Source organism: Pyxicephalus adspersus, chromosome 6, assembly GCF_032062135.1.
Source record: "Pyxicephalus adspersus chromosome 6, UCB_Pads_2.0, whole genome shotgun sequence".
In the NCBI taxonomy this organism is placed as follows: domain Eukaryota; kingdom Metazoa; phylum Chordata; class Amphibia; order Anura; family Pyxicephalidae; genus Pyxicephalus; species Pyxicephalus adspersus.
The window spans coordinates 92,415,700-92,430,979 of NC_092863.1; the positions used below are offsets into that span (position 1 = coordinate 92,415,700).

Below are 15,280 nucleotides of genomic sequence, written 5' to 3' on the forward strand. Positions count from 1 at the left end.
CTAGATTGTAAGCTCTTCAGGGCAGGGTCATCTTCTCCTCGTGTCACTGTCTGTATCTGTCATTTGCAACCCCTATGTAATGTACAGCGCTGAATAATTTGTTGGTGCTATATAAATTCCTGTTTATTAATAAGACAGCGCTGTCAAGTTTATAGTGGCTAATAGGTACACTGTCGCCATCTGGTGACTGCTACATGAATAGCACAAGAGTAGCACAAGTCTCATCACTTGCTACTGAGTAAAAATGGCACAGATGCTTGGTGGGAAGTTGGGGGAGTTCCAGTGTCAGAGCTGTAATCGCCAAATTAGGTTTTGTTTGTGAAAATGTGATAAAGGGGCTTAACAAGGGGTAGGGACAGGACATAGTGGACAAAAAAAATCCACACACATTTTAAGATACCAAATGCCAGGTAGCTTTAGGGATTGCTTTGAAGAATATCACACGTAATTGCACAGGAACACAGGCAACATGAGGTGCCTGAATTTTAAAGGAATAATATACATGGGAATTTTTTCGTTTTTAAACATTTGTTCATAAACCTTTTTTTGACTGGTGTTAAATAGTGTTGGATCTTATGAAATTATAACAACTTATATTTCTGTCAATTGTGAGTGAATTTTTAAGTACAGTTTTGATACGCTAAAAAATGTTATATGCTAGGAAATAGTTTGTTACGTTAATGACAATTGATAATAAAACCATTACCTTTTTTTCTCATGTGCAGGACACTGGAATTAGTGTAAGAAAAAGGGTAATAAAAATCCTGCGGGATATTTGCTTGGAACAACCAACGTTTCCAAAAATCACAGAGATGTGTGTAAAAATGATCCGCAGAGTCAACGATGAAGAAGGCATAAAGGTAACACTTGTAAAATCCTGTCTAGCCAAAAATAAAATATTTCCTGCTACCATGCACACTGTGGTACCATTCTGTAGTGACGTAGAGGGGAGGTGGAACAAAAGTACAAGACTCCTAAAACTGTTGTTTTTGTGTTAAAAATTTCATTTCATTTTAAAGATTTTTTTTTATTTATTTATTTAAAACATAAGAGTTTGATAGCCCTTGGCTACAGGAAATGTATGCACCATTTGTTTGCCTTGCAGTCAGCTTCTGTTTACTACTTTTTAAAATAGTGATGGAGTTACTTTAAAGTAGTATTACTTTCCATTCATTATCCTTCTCTTTGCTTTAGAAACTAGTAAATGAAACATTCCAGAAACTCTGGTTCACTCCAACCCCTCAAAATGATAAAGTGGCAATGACCAGAAAGATCCTCAACATAACAGACGTGGTGAGTAAAGCTTAAAAAAAAAAAGTGTTTCTGGAGAGAAGTGAACATTTGGTTTCATGATGTGATTTTTTGTGATCTTGTGCAGGTGGCAGCTTGCAGGGACACTGGCTATGATTGGTTTGAACAACTTCTTCAAAATGTAAGTAGGGAATGACCTCAGTCTGTTCTCAGTGTTCAGCATAGCTGGCCTGGGCTACTAAATCAATAATGGATTTTGTGTTCCACAGCTTTTAAAATCGGAAGAGGATGCCTCATACAAACCTGTGAAAAAAGCCTGTACGCAGCTGGTTGACAATTTGGTAGAACACATTATAAAGTATGAGGAGTCCATGGCAGGTATGATGATTTTTTTTTTTTACTCTCCTCCCTAAAACATCTCTATCAGCTTAAGGATGTTTAGGAGCAGAACTAAACTGATTTTTTTTTATGTTTTGCAGACTCTGACAACAAGGGTGTGAACTCGGGTCGGTTGGTTGCTTGTATTACCACCCTGTTCTTATTCAGTAAAATCAGACCCCAGCTGATGGTAAAACACGCCATGACCATGCAACCATACCTTACCACTAAATGTAGTGTAAGTAATTTATCTCATTTATTTTATGGTAATAATCGAAGTACATAATTAACACAGAGATGAAGCTGTGGTAAACATTGATGTGTAAAGTTAGAACCCAATTTTGGATAATTAGTTTCAGTTAGGTCTAAAGGTCCCAATTAGGGTTATTCATTTTGTAGCAGTGTAGTGCAGTAGTTGCATAGATTCCGCAACTTGATGCGACCGTTGCTCAAACTGCCCACTCTGCATGCCCTGTTTCATAGAGGCTGTTATAGATTAACAACAAAAATGTAAGTTTTTTTTTTTTCTTTCTTGAAAATCCTGTTTAAACAAACCCTTCACTGGCTACAGTTTAAAACCTTTTCAGACTACAGTCAAAGATTGTTTCTCTTTTATTGACAGCATCTTTTACAGAAATAGCATGCATTTTGTGCAAATGTTCATGTGTTGACATAACATTCATTTACTGTGTCCCTCAGACCCAGAATGATTTCATGGTGATATGCAATGTTGCGAAAATCTTGGAACTAGTCGTGCCATTGATGGAGCACCCTAGCGAGACGTTCCTTGCCACGATAGAAGAAGATCTAATGAAGCTCATCATCAAATATGGCATGACTGTAAGATTCATAACTGTTGTGTTTTTGTCTCTCAGTACATTGTGTGACCGGAAAATAATTATGTAATTGTTTAAAACGAATATAACTGATAATTGATTTGATGGAATCCTTCTGGCCAAACGACCATGTCAGCTCAGATTTACTTATTCCATATAGGATCTGTTATTTTTAAGATATACACCTTATAGTATTTGGCCTGCTTCTCACATCTTCCTGTTAGTCACCCATTGCATGTGGCAGACAATAGAAAGATTCTTGTGATGGAGTTAAATTTACACATTGGAAGCACAATAGTGTCCCGGGGTTTTGAGAGTACCTGAGCAATTAGGATAACAGCATCATGCAAGTATCAAAAGAGCAAAGACAGTGTGCTTTTAGATTCATGGTAATAGATGAGTGCCCTTATAGTAGTACTTTTTCTTCACACTTCTTTCTTACAGCCTTATCAAATGAGTTAATTACCAGGAATCCTTTTTCTGGTAACCAGGATTCTTGGCCATAAGAGCCCCTTCACCTTGACTGCACATGTTTATTATTCCCTTCCCATAGTAGTCTCCTCTAGGTGTAGGTGTAGGGGACTGAAAGGAAAAAAAGGCTCCTTTTTGTCCTGATGTAAAATATTACTCTTTAGCTCCCTCTACTTGTAAACACAAGTAGCTGCTGCAAAGAGTTGAAATACTACCGTATGGCTGAAATTCCTGTTTATTGGGGAAATTGATACTTGACAAATTACTTTTCTGAGAAGGCTGCAGGGACAAGTCAATAGGTCCACGTGTTTCCTACATGGGCAAACTCCACTTGCTGTACGCAAGCTATACCTTAACTGCATTCTTGTGCTGCTGACGATACCTGACAATTTTTGAGCCATACTCACTTAGATGTACTGTTAGCAGAGTTTTTTTTTTCTTTAATGATTACCTAAAACACATTAAGACATTAAGTTATAATAGTCTGTTTTGAACAATCTCCCCACTCAGTGTCTAAAAAAAATGATAATTTGAAGCAAAAGTAAGCATTTATCTTACTATCCTATGTTTTTAGATTATCTATAGATATCTGAACTCTTTGGATATCACTTTCACAGTTTTTAGACTAGACCCCCTATTTTTTATTTATTTACGTTTGTATTTATATCTAGAACTGCTTATTTATATCAACTTAAATATGCAAACCAGTTTGCAGCTCAATAGGTTTTTTTTTCTTCTTTTGGTAAAGCATTATTTCCTTTATAGTATGTATTCCTGTGTCCTTATCTAAACCAAATATTTCTTTATCTTCAGGTGGTACAACATTGTGTGAGCTGCCTTGGGGCTGTTGTAAACAAAGTAACACAAAATTATAAGTTTGTCTGGGCGTGTTTTAATAGATATTATGGTAAGTTAACCGATTTTTGTTTGTGTAATCATTTTGAAAAGTGTGCTGATGTCAGTAGCTGTGTTAGTAGAAATCTGTCAAAGCAACAAAAAAGGCCGGTACCAAGAATTTGGAAAATACTTTGGTAGATATGGCTGTGGGGTATTGTGTTCTGGTCATTGTGATATTTCCTTTAATTCCTGATGGCATGGTGAAGATTTAGAATTCAAATACAAATATCCGGTAATAACGGAAGGGAGAGGGAGAAAGGGGGGAATGAGGGGGTGATGGGGATGTTCCCTGTTCTCCCCAAGATAAGGGGTCTATGCAGTTGGGCCTCCCTCGTTAGTATATCAAATTACAAAAAAAACATGGAGTGCAAGGAGAAAGCAAAGAAAGAGGTTTTGAGGCTCAAGAGTTTTAAGTCAAGCTATGAATGTATTATATATTCACTTCATATATAACAAGGTCATAAAAATACATAGTTCACAAACCTAGAACATGTAGTATATTGTCTTGCCTGGTTATGTTATACAGGAAACACAAAAGTGAGAATAATATTGCAAGTTAACATAACATGTTCTGTTAGTTACACCTATTTCTGTTCTGAGTCACAGAAATGGGGTGTTTTACTAGACAAATTGTTGCTAGTATGAACACTAGACAGCAAAGAAAAATGAGAAAAGGTAATATTATAATAAGACCGTATTTTCCATATACAAGTCCCCGACGCGTTTCGCCCAGATTAGGCTTCCTCAGGGGGATGTGACTTTATACAATTTGTGGTAGATGGTATATTGATCGGTTCTGGGTGATATATTCAGGACAGTAGTTCTTTAAGTAGTGTTAATACACCAGTAGGATTCATTTAAACTAACACAATTGTTGAGTACCAATTGATGAGAGGTTAGGGTGAATAAGGGTATTCATCCTGTGGTCTTGTGCTTTAGAAGGTTGCAGGTTGTATAATGAATGTAAAGAAGCTGAAGACCCGCAAGTTGTGATTTTTGCATAGTCAAATGCTAGCATGCTAGGTTTAGAATTCCTATGGTTATTGCTTTCTATTGGGATTTATTTTGTCATTCATAGTAATTGCGGGCACAGGAAGTCTTTGGGTTACAATCAAAAGAATATGCAGATGGGAAAAAAAACTAACCTCTCTCTGCATGAGTTACATTAAAAAGTTATTCTTTTTAGTCTTTTGAGGAAGACAGGACATATTTTACTTTTTGCATCATACTGCTACATGCAAGAGCAGGAGAACAAATGGGTTGTGTTTTGGGCACAACTTTGTTCCAGCCTGGTCAGAAGTGTACATTTCAGAAGTGCAAAACTACCTGGCATACTTCCTCAGCCAGTGTTTCCTGGATTCAGCTGAGGGTCCCTACACCACACGTGTGGAATACTGTATGTGGTTTTCTTGGCTTCCTAGGTTCTGTGTCAAACTGAACATGTTTGTCTCCTGGTACAAAGATGCTCCTGTAAGTAATCAGTAAGCTCAGATGACACTTCCTGTGAGCCTCAATGTTCCCAAGAAAAAGTTGAGGACAATTTTTGCACAAATACTTTTTTCATGGAGTCGATATTGTATGCCTTTTTATAAATTTTAATTCTGCGAACCAGAGTGTGTAGCTCAAGTGTTTTGCCAATTGTCCTACAACTTGTGCCACTTTAAGGTCGAAAGCCAAGTCTGATCTTCTGTTGCAGTTGGTGCCAAATAGTGACTTGAGCAGATTTCCTTGTCTTTTTGCTATTTTAGCTTGATAACAGTTAAATGTAATGTTTTCAACCCTTTCACATGTCGATTGGATGTTTATGCAATTATTAATAGTGGATTTTTTCTCCCTTAAGGTGCAATTATGAAGTTAAAAACGGAACATCAAGAAGACCCAAACAGTACAGTCCTAACCACAAACAAATCGGCTCTTTTGCGATCGCTATTTACAGTTGGAGCTCTTTGTCGTCATTTTGATTTTGATCAAGAAGACTTCAAGGGTAGCAGCAAAGTAAATATCGCGGTTTGTAAATTTTATTTTTTTTTTTCTTTTGTTTCCTCTCTTTCTTTAATTTAGAATCTTTCCATTTACACATACACTGTGTGTATATATACATCTTTCCACGCTTTATTTGTGTTTGCTGTTTTTTTTAGGAATTCAAATTTAATTTTTCTTTATATATGGATTTTTATGGCAGGTCAACATAAAAGACAAGGTTCTGGAGCTGCTGCTGTATTTTACAAAGCACGCGGATGAAGAAGTGCAGACAAAAGCCATCATTGGTCTTGGTAAGAAATAGAATAGGTTTTTTTTATTTTTTATCATTACAGACTTGTATACTATGAATTTTGTATCTAATGTAGTTTCATTTATGTGATTTTGTAACTTTCAACCTTGCCCACTAAAGATCTTTTATTATTTTAATTATGTATAAAAGACATAAAATGTTAAGAAAAGCAAAAAAAGAAATGAAAAATATAAATTCTGGTTGCTCCATTTTCTATTCATCTCTTTTTATTCACATTTGCTCAGTGATTGTTAAAAATCATATTTGGTCAGTTTAGCGGTGTAGTGTTTTGGGTTCAAATGTAATCTGATGTCACCACACACCAATAGTTTGTATTTAAAGAAAAATGAGCCTACATCTTTATAAAAGTTGTGGTCATGGTACAGTTCTTCTGACCACATTGACCTAGTAGCAGTAATTTTGGTCTGAATAGATTAGGGGCGAAATAAATTAAATTCACATTTTACTACATTAATGTCTCTGATTTTGTTGTTTCAGGGTTTACATTTATTCAGCATCCAATTCTAATGTTTGAGGCAGATGTAAAAAACCTGTATAATAATATCCTGTCTGACAAAAGCAGCTCGGTAAATCTTAAAATCCAAGTTCTGAAAAATCTCCAGACCTATCTGCAGGAGGAAGACACACGGATGCAGCAAGCAGACAGAGACTGTGAGTAGTCCCTGTTCAGTCTGTAAACTTGTCACCTAATGGGAATTTGGCACCAGCTCTCTCAAAGTAGTGCAAGGCTGTGGATTGTGCCTTCTGTAATATGCTGCCTCTTCTTTCAGGGAAAAAAGTTTCAAAGCAGGAAGATCTGAAAGAGATGGGAGATATTTCCTCAGGGATGAGCAGCTCCATTATGCAGCTTTACCTCAAACAGGTCTTGGAGTCCTTCTTCCACAGGCAGTCTAGTGTGAGGCACTTTGCTCTTAATGTCATCGCTTTGACTCTCAACCAGGGTCTCATCCATCCTGTGCAGGTGAGATATGCCTTTAACATTTTTCTTTTTGCAGTTGCAATTTCGCTTGTTGGCATGCCTAATTGGCAAACAATGTTTAGAAAGATTCTTGGATAACCATGTAGAAATTTTAAATTATTATTTTTGAAGGTAGTGTCTAAGTTGAATCAGCTACAATGCTTCTTAAATTCTTAAAACTTGGCAAAAACATTTCCTGAAAGCATACTTATGTTGTGTATGTGTATACTGAAGAAGCATAGAAGCTGCCATTGCTCACCTTTTAAAATACCACTGACTTGGAACTATCAAAGAGATCAATGTATTCCTGTTACAGTCTCCCAGTACTCATCTTCCCAGTCTACTACTAAATCTCCCACTACTCATTCTCTTGTCCCAGAAAACTAGTGCTATTTGTGTAGTCATTGTGTTAGTCTGTGGACCAAGTTGTTGTCAAGAGTCAATGGTCATAGACAAGCACAATACTCTTAGGGCTCAGTTTTGCAAAGCTGTAGTATGGCTGTACTGATAGACCTGCACTTCCAAAATCAGAACCCTCTGAGCAAACTGTGTGTAGTTGTAAATCACCGCAAATAGTAATATTTACTTATTGCAATATAAAGAAGAGCCTTCAAGTTGGATTTCTGCTGCCTCTCACAGTGTACAGTGTTGTCGAGGTTGGGGTTGGGTAAGACTGGTGGTTTCCTTTAATGTGTCTGTAAAGGACCATTAAAAGAATGCTTCCAGATTGCATGTTTGTTTAGTCTCTTTTTCTGTATATTTAGTAAAATTAACATTAATGTAGTCCAGTGACAGTAAAGCTTGAGATGCCATAACTCCTAATCACGTTTTTCTGTTTTTTCTTAACCTAATCTTTTCCTTCGTTTTAGTGTGTGCCATACCTAATAGCTATGGGCACAGACCCTGAGCCGTCCATGCGGAACAAATCAGATCAGCAGCTGGTAGAAATTGACAAGAAATACACTGGATTTATCCATGTGAGTGCAGAACATATAACCGACATGTGAAGTTATGTATAAGGCAATTGACTTTTTTTTTATAACTCTGTTTCTTCTTTTTTAGATGAAAGCGGTAGCTGGCATAAAGATGTCATACCAGGTCCAGCAAGCTATCATTTCTGATGCAAAGAGCATAGTCCGTGGGTTCCGGCAGGATGAGTCCAACAGTGCCCTGTGCTCCCATCTCTATTCTATGATTAGGGGGAACCGACAGCACCGACGAGCTTTCCTTATTTCATTACTAAATCTCTTTGACGATGCTGCGGTATGCCAAATAGTCTCTACCTTTTGTTACATGCATTATTGTAAAGGAAATCTTTATTGCTTTTTCTGAGATATTTTTATGAGCACTACTAGCTTATTACACATAACCTTGTTGCTATTTGTGTACATGTTGCTACATATCTTTATTAAGTTCACCCGTCGTCGTTCCTCTGAAGTACAGCACGTGGGTATTAATTATTATTGTATAATATTTTGTATATTTTTGTTTAATATATTTATAAAGATTTGAGCCTTTTGGAAGATGAGAGTATAGAAAGTCAATAGGGTGGGGGAGAATGGAACAGAGAAGGATTTCTCTCTGTTTTGAACTTCTAGCACCTTATGTTTTTTTTTTTTTTTTTTTTTTTTTTTTTTTTTTTTTTTTGTCCTTCAACCCTCTCAAGTTCATATAGATAGGGAAGTCTTGAATTTCTAAATATCTATCACACTTCCACCCCAGCCATGAATGCAGAATGAAATGTTGCCCTAGAACAGTTCTCAGACCTACATTTTAAGTGCAAAATGGTTCAAAGCCTCTTATATCGTCATTATATTAAAATAGAAAATATATTTTTTTTAAGCGGCCATGCTAATTCTCTATTTATTCATTTTTTTTTTTTTTTCCTTTAGAAAACGGAAGTGAATATGCTTTTGTATATAGCGGACAATCTAGCTGGTTTTCCATATCAAACTCAAGAGGAGCCACTGTTCATTATGCACCATATAGACATTACATTATCGGTTTCGGGTAGTAATCTCCTGCAGTCATTCAGAGAGGTAAGTGATTTTTTTTCCAGGTTAACCCTGAGATTTTGTTTTCAATAAAATTTGGAAAGTTCACATTTAATACTAACTATAGACACAGTGCTTAAAGTTGGGGGTATTGTAGAACCACTATGCGCTTCTTGTCCCTTTTAGTTGCAAAGTTTTTTAACTTTCTGATAATTGTCACCAGATCAGAACATGAAGGGGGATGAGAATGAGACCTAGATGTTAGTAAATTGTGATAGAAGTTCTAAATATCCCCTTTCTGTCTAAAACCTAATTATCCTGGTTAAGGAGAAACTTTACCAACATCACAAACACATACCTGTATTCTGGAATGTTGGTATTGGCCAAAACCAGTAATGAAATGTGTTAATATCCTTATTTCCTAATGGCTGATGTTTTTTTTAAACATCTGACTGATAAATATATATATATTTTTTTCAGTCAATGGTTAAAGGAGGAAAGAAGACCAAGAAAAAGGCAAAAGAGGTATTGTCGGAAGAAGAAAACAGCAGCGAAAGTGAGGAGGAGGTAGTTCGGCCAAGAAAAACAAGGCGGCGAGGGACAGCGGAATCTGATTCTGATGACGAGGATGACGTAGATAACGTTCTCAACTGTTTACCAGACAATGCTGCTCCTCTAATCGAGTTTGCAAATGCTTCACAAGGAATCCTTTTACTTTTGATGTTAAAACAGCATTTAAAAAACCTCTGTGGATTCTCAGACAGGTAAACACGGTGTACTCTAGAGTTCTTAGAAGGGCAACCTATTCCCCAACAATGTTTACCTTTGCAGTTACCTTTGTACATGAACTCATGTACATGGTCTCTTATGTTACTAAATTTCAGACTATATGTGCAAAGAAGTGATGCTATTAAAATAAGAATCCCTAATAAATGAAAAAGCCTCTTGTTTAGAGGTTGTAGTTCGATCAGATGTACTAGATTGTTCATACACATGATAGAATTTGTGCAATTGTGATCGTTATTTATCAGCTCATCCAATCTATTCCATAAGAACCCTAAAAGTTTGTTTTCTTGCAATTGATTAGCTGCTGATATCAGTTCCATTTCACTTCAGATCTATTTGCTTCATCAGATTGTAAAGGGGAATAAAAATGAAAATCTATCAGTATATATTTATAATTGCCATACTCACACAGTTTTAGAACAGGCTTGGATACTTCATGAGCTGTTTGCTATAAAAGGTATTGTACTAGCAATGGGTACCAGCAATGTGTTTTTAGTAGTGAACTATAGTAGTCAGTAGCTTGGATCAGCGAGACAATAAAAATATCTATGGAACCGCATTCTCTTTGCAGCCACAAAGCACAAGTAGGATATGCATTTTTATTTGTTTGAATATTCATTTGGAAATATTTCTCGATGCAATACATGCTTTAAGCTTTACATGTATTTTTTTATTTCCTCACACAGTAAAATCCAGAAGTATTCACCATCAGAGTCAGCAAAAGTATATGACAAGGCTATCAACAGAAAGACGAGTGTCCACTTTAGTCCTAAACAGACGTTGGAGTTTCTAAAGAGGGACATGACATGCACAAAAATTAATGACGACGTCAAGAGGAGTATCGCAAAACAATACCTGGATGTAAGATCTGTGTCTCTAATATTTAGTAATGGGCTTTTCAAATATTTATCCTGATACCTAACAATATTTATATATTATGTAGCTCTGTTCACAGGGTGTAATAGTAATCCTAAATTGTAGAGAAATATGTAAAAGTCTAGGGCTTGCCCAAAAAGTTTACTGTTTAAAAATATGAAGTAGCAGGAAATTTCTTTAACAGTGGTCTTTATTGTTTTTAACAGTCATCACAAGAACACATTAAAGTATATATAACAATAGGTAGAGAGGGGGATTAACAAACGTTAGGGGATCAAGGGGGGTAACAAGTAGATGACAGGTCGACCAGGGCATCACCCTGGAGAGCCCAAAGGTGAATTCCACAACAGTCCATGTGTAGGATCGTCCGTCAGGATTAGGAAGCAGGCTTGGGTAAAAAAAAAAAGTATTATTCGGCAGCAGGAAATGCAATGGTTTGTCACGGAGTAGTGCATTTATTCTAAAAGACCCCTTTCCTTATTGTTCATCAGAGGACTGCAGGAGCCCCTTGTGATAATATCCTGTCTATAGGAAGATGTTTTCTGACAAAGTTGCCCCTGGGCATTAGATATTCAGTCTTTGATTTTGCTGTAGATATAACATTTAAATCAATACAAGTATTCATCTTCAGTGCTCAACCCAGAAATCTTTTTAAGCTGGGTGGGCAGAAATTGTAGGTGAGTGGCAGCCCCTGTATTGTGACCAAACTCTTTAGTAACCACCCAAAAACAGCCGGGTGGGTGCTGAAAACTGCCGGGTGGTCCGCCCAGCTAAAAGGGCCTGGGGGGAACCCTGATCTTAGTGCCTTCTATCTAAAAATTTAAAAGATTTCTCATCAAGTTACCCTTCCAGTAGAGGGATAAATTGGTGGATAAATTATTATGTTCAAGCAGTTAAATGTGATGATTAGTTATTAGCACAGCCTAGAGATGGGTTTTCTTTTGTCACCTGCTTATGTTATGTAGTATTAAATTGGATCTCCCTGTTCTCTTCTCCTGTTCTAGTTCAAGCTGTTAATGGAACACCTAGATCCTGACGAAGAAGAGGAGGAAGGTGAGGTCTCTGCAAGCACAGACGCCCGAAATAAAGCCATTACCAATTTACTTGGAGGTAACAGCCCTAAAAATAATGTGGCTGAGACGGAAGAAGAAGAAAGTGATGGGGAGGAAAAGGCTGGGGGCACATCAGGGGTAAGTAGCCATGTACTAATGTATGTAATTATTCTGATTTTTACCACTAAAGTCAATTGTATCTAGAGTAGCCGACTATTTTGTGTGTAGTACAGACTGCCCTGATATTGGTTTGTCACACGATAGTTGTCTGCTCTGTAAGTAACACTCAAATGGGCCTCCTCTTTCAACTTGTTTTAGTATGGACTGTGTCCCCCATAGCCTTCATTCTGATTCAAAACTTTAGTAGAGAAAGAAGGTTTGCATCAGATTGGTGGTGGGGTGTCACAATGACTAAATCTGTACTCTTAAGTGATAACCTAAGCCTTGTTAATTGTCTTGCTGGAATAGATAGAATACAAAGCTGTAACAATTACTTGTATGCAATCATGTGATCTTACGAGGAGCATCATAGTGTCCATTAGCTGATCTCCTTATAAGCAGATATCATGTGTCCAAATATCTATGACTTTAGATCAATAATAAAAAGTGCTCAGAGCCTAATTTTTACTTCAGCAATTCAGCCCTCGGCAGGACAATTAAATATTATGTTATCCTTTGAGTACAGGTCCACTCTTATTAAAGGCTATTGTTGCTGCATTTTGCATCACTGTATAACATGTGTTTGATTTGTAATGCTAGGTTTGGGGGGGATGCCTTGCTGCTCTGTATTCTGAGTGTATGAGTCTTGGTCTTTAAAAAAAAAAAAAAAAAATCAAACCCTTGCTCTTTCCGCTTCGTCCTTCCTACCTCTCGGTCTGTTGCTAGCTTCTTACCTCCTAAGCTACAAGCCTCCTTGCTCCTCTGCCGACAGCTGCCTGAAAGACCCTTTTGTGTTTTCTCCCTACTAATTGTAGTATGTTGTATGCATGGTCAATGGACAAGGCTTACATTTTACTTCCAAATTACCTCTTACCTGGCTCTCCATGATCAGTTCAAAGCCTCTGTTATTAGATTAATCTCATGGCTGGATACTCTAACAACGGAGGCTGTCGTTCCAAACGTATCCCTTGCCACAGCACTGATCAGAATCCAGATTGGGGACTAAATATTTTTTTAAATAATGGTCTGGCTTTTCTTTTTGTTTCTGTAGCATATTCCTCTTCGAGAAAGTCCTGCATTAATTACAAGAACAGCCTGTTCCATACCATCGCTTTAGACTGTAGTGTTCTGTGCCATAATTATGTTGGGGTTTATGAGAGCTTTCGTGGATATTTCATTACAAGCTATATAAATTATTCTAAGGTTTAGAGGAATATAACTTATAACCTCTTCGTGTGATTGGCTAAACCGAAGCTCCCATTAGCCTAACATTATTTTGTGCTGGAGGGATGTCGATCACCTAGCAGTGACCTACTTTCCTGTAGCACTTTATTGCATCAGGTGCAATGTTATCGGTATGTAAATGTACACGGGTTGACACTATTTGTTTTTCTTTGTTTTTTTAATCTTTTTTTTTTTATATATTATTTGTAATTGCGCCGAGAATTTTGTATATTCCTACTACCTTAAAAAACCTTAAGAAAAAATCCTGATGTATATATTTATATTGTGCCTGTGTTTTATTAGGAGTGACATGTGATTTCTGATTGTTTGGTCCCTGTGCTGTGGTCTTTTTTTTTTTTTTTTTTTTTTTTAAGTCAGGCGTATTTGATTACATATTGCTGTGGGGGTAAGAAGCGATTCTATAGCTAGACTTAACCTTTTATACATCTTTTTTTGTAGAAAGGGTTTAGCGGAAAAGGCAAAAAAAAACGTAGACATTGAGATTTATCCAAAGTAAAAGGTAATTTTAATTTAGATTTCCTCTTTTTCTATTCTGTCCCTATTTTCTTGCAATATATATATATTTTTATTTTGTTTATTTTTTTGTAACACGTTAATAGTTTTTATTTTTGAATGCAATAGTAGTAAAAGTTGGTGGTAAATTGCACATTTTAAGAACTGGCGCTCCCTAGGCACTGGTGGTTTAAATTGCATCTTTTGGGTTAGATGGTGTCCGTGTGGGTTGTCTCACTGTGGTGCCGGGGTTTACTTTGTCTTTTTAAAGTTGTTTTTTTTTTTTCACCAAGTATGTTGGTATGACATCTAAACCTACCTTATCTCTTTCTTCCTTCCTTTGCCTCACCCTACCCGCACAGTTAAGAAAATCAAAAAGGTTATCAGACTCTTCAGACATGGCAGCGCAGATGAATGAAACCGTCGATGTCCAAGATGTCATTGCAATTTGTTGTCCGAAATACAAGGATCGACCACAAATTGCAAAAGTTGTTAAAAAAACCAGCCACGGATTCAGTGTTCAGTGGATGGCAGGCTCCTACAGTGGCACTTGGGCAGAGGCCAAACGCCGTGATGGACGAAAGCTTGTGCCTTGGGTCGATACTATCAAAGAGTCGGACATCATTTACAAAAAAATTGCTCTTACGAGCGCAAATAAGCTGACTAATAAAGTTGTTCAGACTTTACGATCGCTGTATGCAGCCAAGGACGGAACTTCCAGCTAATAATATGTTTGTATATTTGCAGCCAAATTTACAGGAGAGCAGACAAAAAAAAAAAAAACAAAAAACTTGAAATATCAACATTCTGGCAAAAATAAAAAAAAAAAGAAACGAGAATTAAAAATCAATTTTATGGAGCGTTAAGGATGGAGCTTAGCCGCCTGAAGGAAATGTTTGGTAAACATTGTTGTGGGAGCTTCCTTCGCTGTTGTACAGCAGAAACTTCTCAGTACATTTTTACTCCCACTGTATTATAGTTTAACAAAAAATTTGTTTATATCTTGAAAAATACTTTCTGTTTAAAAAAAAAAAACAAACCAACAAAAAAAAATTACAAAAAATAAACAAGTGAATGTTGAAAATTAGTCTGTTAATGTTCTTAATAAAGTGTTCTTGGAGTTTAACCTAGCAGCGGATGGCTTTCTTTAGTTTAGCCCGGTTTCAAGGGAAGTATCAAATTTTATTTTATTGTTTTTTTTTTTATTATTTGTTTTGTTTTTGTTTTTTTGTATTTTTTCCCAGGCTGTAAAATGGCAGATTTCCCGGAAGTATATAATTTATTCTGTTGGGGTTAAAAAGCATGCAGTATCTATGACCTATCTGCAGGAGTTGTTTTCTTTTCTTTTTTTATTTACTTTTACTTTTTTGATTATTTTTTTTTTTTTTTTTTGTAAATGTAGATTTTAATGTATAAGGTCACCCTGAAAATAATACACAAAATGGGATCCCGAGAATACCTGCTGGCGACAATACTGCAATAAATTTTTTTACTTCTTTGTTACCTGTCTGTTTCCATTTGAATTTCTTAAATGTAAAGCTGTTTTAAGAACCAATTATATTATTTTGCAGTCTTTTATGTAAAAGTTACGT

General features: G+C 36.4%; 1 protein-coding gene across 5 annotated transcripts in view; it reads left to right on the forward strand.

The window, feature by feature from the left end:
- Positions 1 to 14,814, forward strand: part of NIPBL (NIPBL cohesin loading factor) — a 76,581-nt gene extending 61,767 nt beyond the window's left edge. For 3 of the 5 annotated variants that reach the window (XM_072416603.1, XM_072416607.1, XM_072416604.1), the window contains 18 exons: positions 726 to 860; positions 1,195 to 1,293; positions 1,379 to 1,432; positions 1,521 to 1,629; positions 1,731 to 1,867; positions 2,329 to 2,469; positions 3,750 to 3,843; positions 5,674 to 5,840; positions 6,016 to 6,106; positions 6,604 to 6,777; positions 6,897 to 7,087; positions 7,954 to 8,061; positions 8,147 to 8,347; positions 8,977 to 9,123; positions 9,559 to 9,842; positions 10,551 to 10,725; positions 11,745 to 11,930; positions 14,051 to 14,814. In XM_072416603.1, coding sequence (XP_072272704.1) covers positions 726 to 860; positions 1,195 to 1,293; positions 1,379 to 1,432; positions 1,521 to 1,629; positions 1,731 to 1,867; positions 2,329 to 2,469; positions 3,750 to 3,843; positions 5,674 to 5,840; positions 6,016 to 6,106; positions 6,604 to 6,777; positions 6,897 to 7,087; positions 7,954 to 8,061; positions 8,147 to 8,347; positions 8,977 to 9,123; positions 9,559 to 9,842; positions 10,551 to 10,725; positions 11,745 to 11,930; positions 14,051 to 14,413 — 2,856 coding nt within the window. In that variant the 3' untranslated portion in view covers positions 14,414 to 14,814. Of the gene's footprint in view, positions 1 to 725; positions 861 to 1,194; positions 1,294 to 1,378; positions 1,433 to 1,520; positions 1,630 to 1,730; positions 1,868 to 2,328; positions 2,470 to 3,749; positions 3,844 to 5,673; positions 5,841 to 6,015; positions 6,107 to 6,603; positions 6,778 to 6,896; positions 7,088 to 7,953; positions 8,062 to 8,146; positions 8,348 to 8,976; positions 9,124 to 9,558; positions 9,843 to 10,550; positions 10,726 to 11,744; positions 11,931 to 13,634; positions 13,696 to 14,050 lie in introns of all 5 variants that reach the window. The other 2 variants (XM_072416606.1, XM_072416605.1) reach the window with 2 other exon arrangements.
- Positions 14,815 to 15,280: the final 466 nt, after the last annotated feature.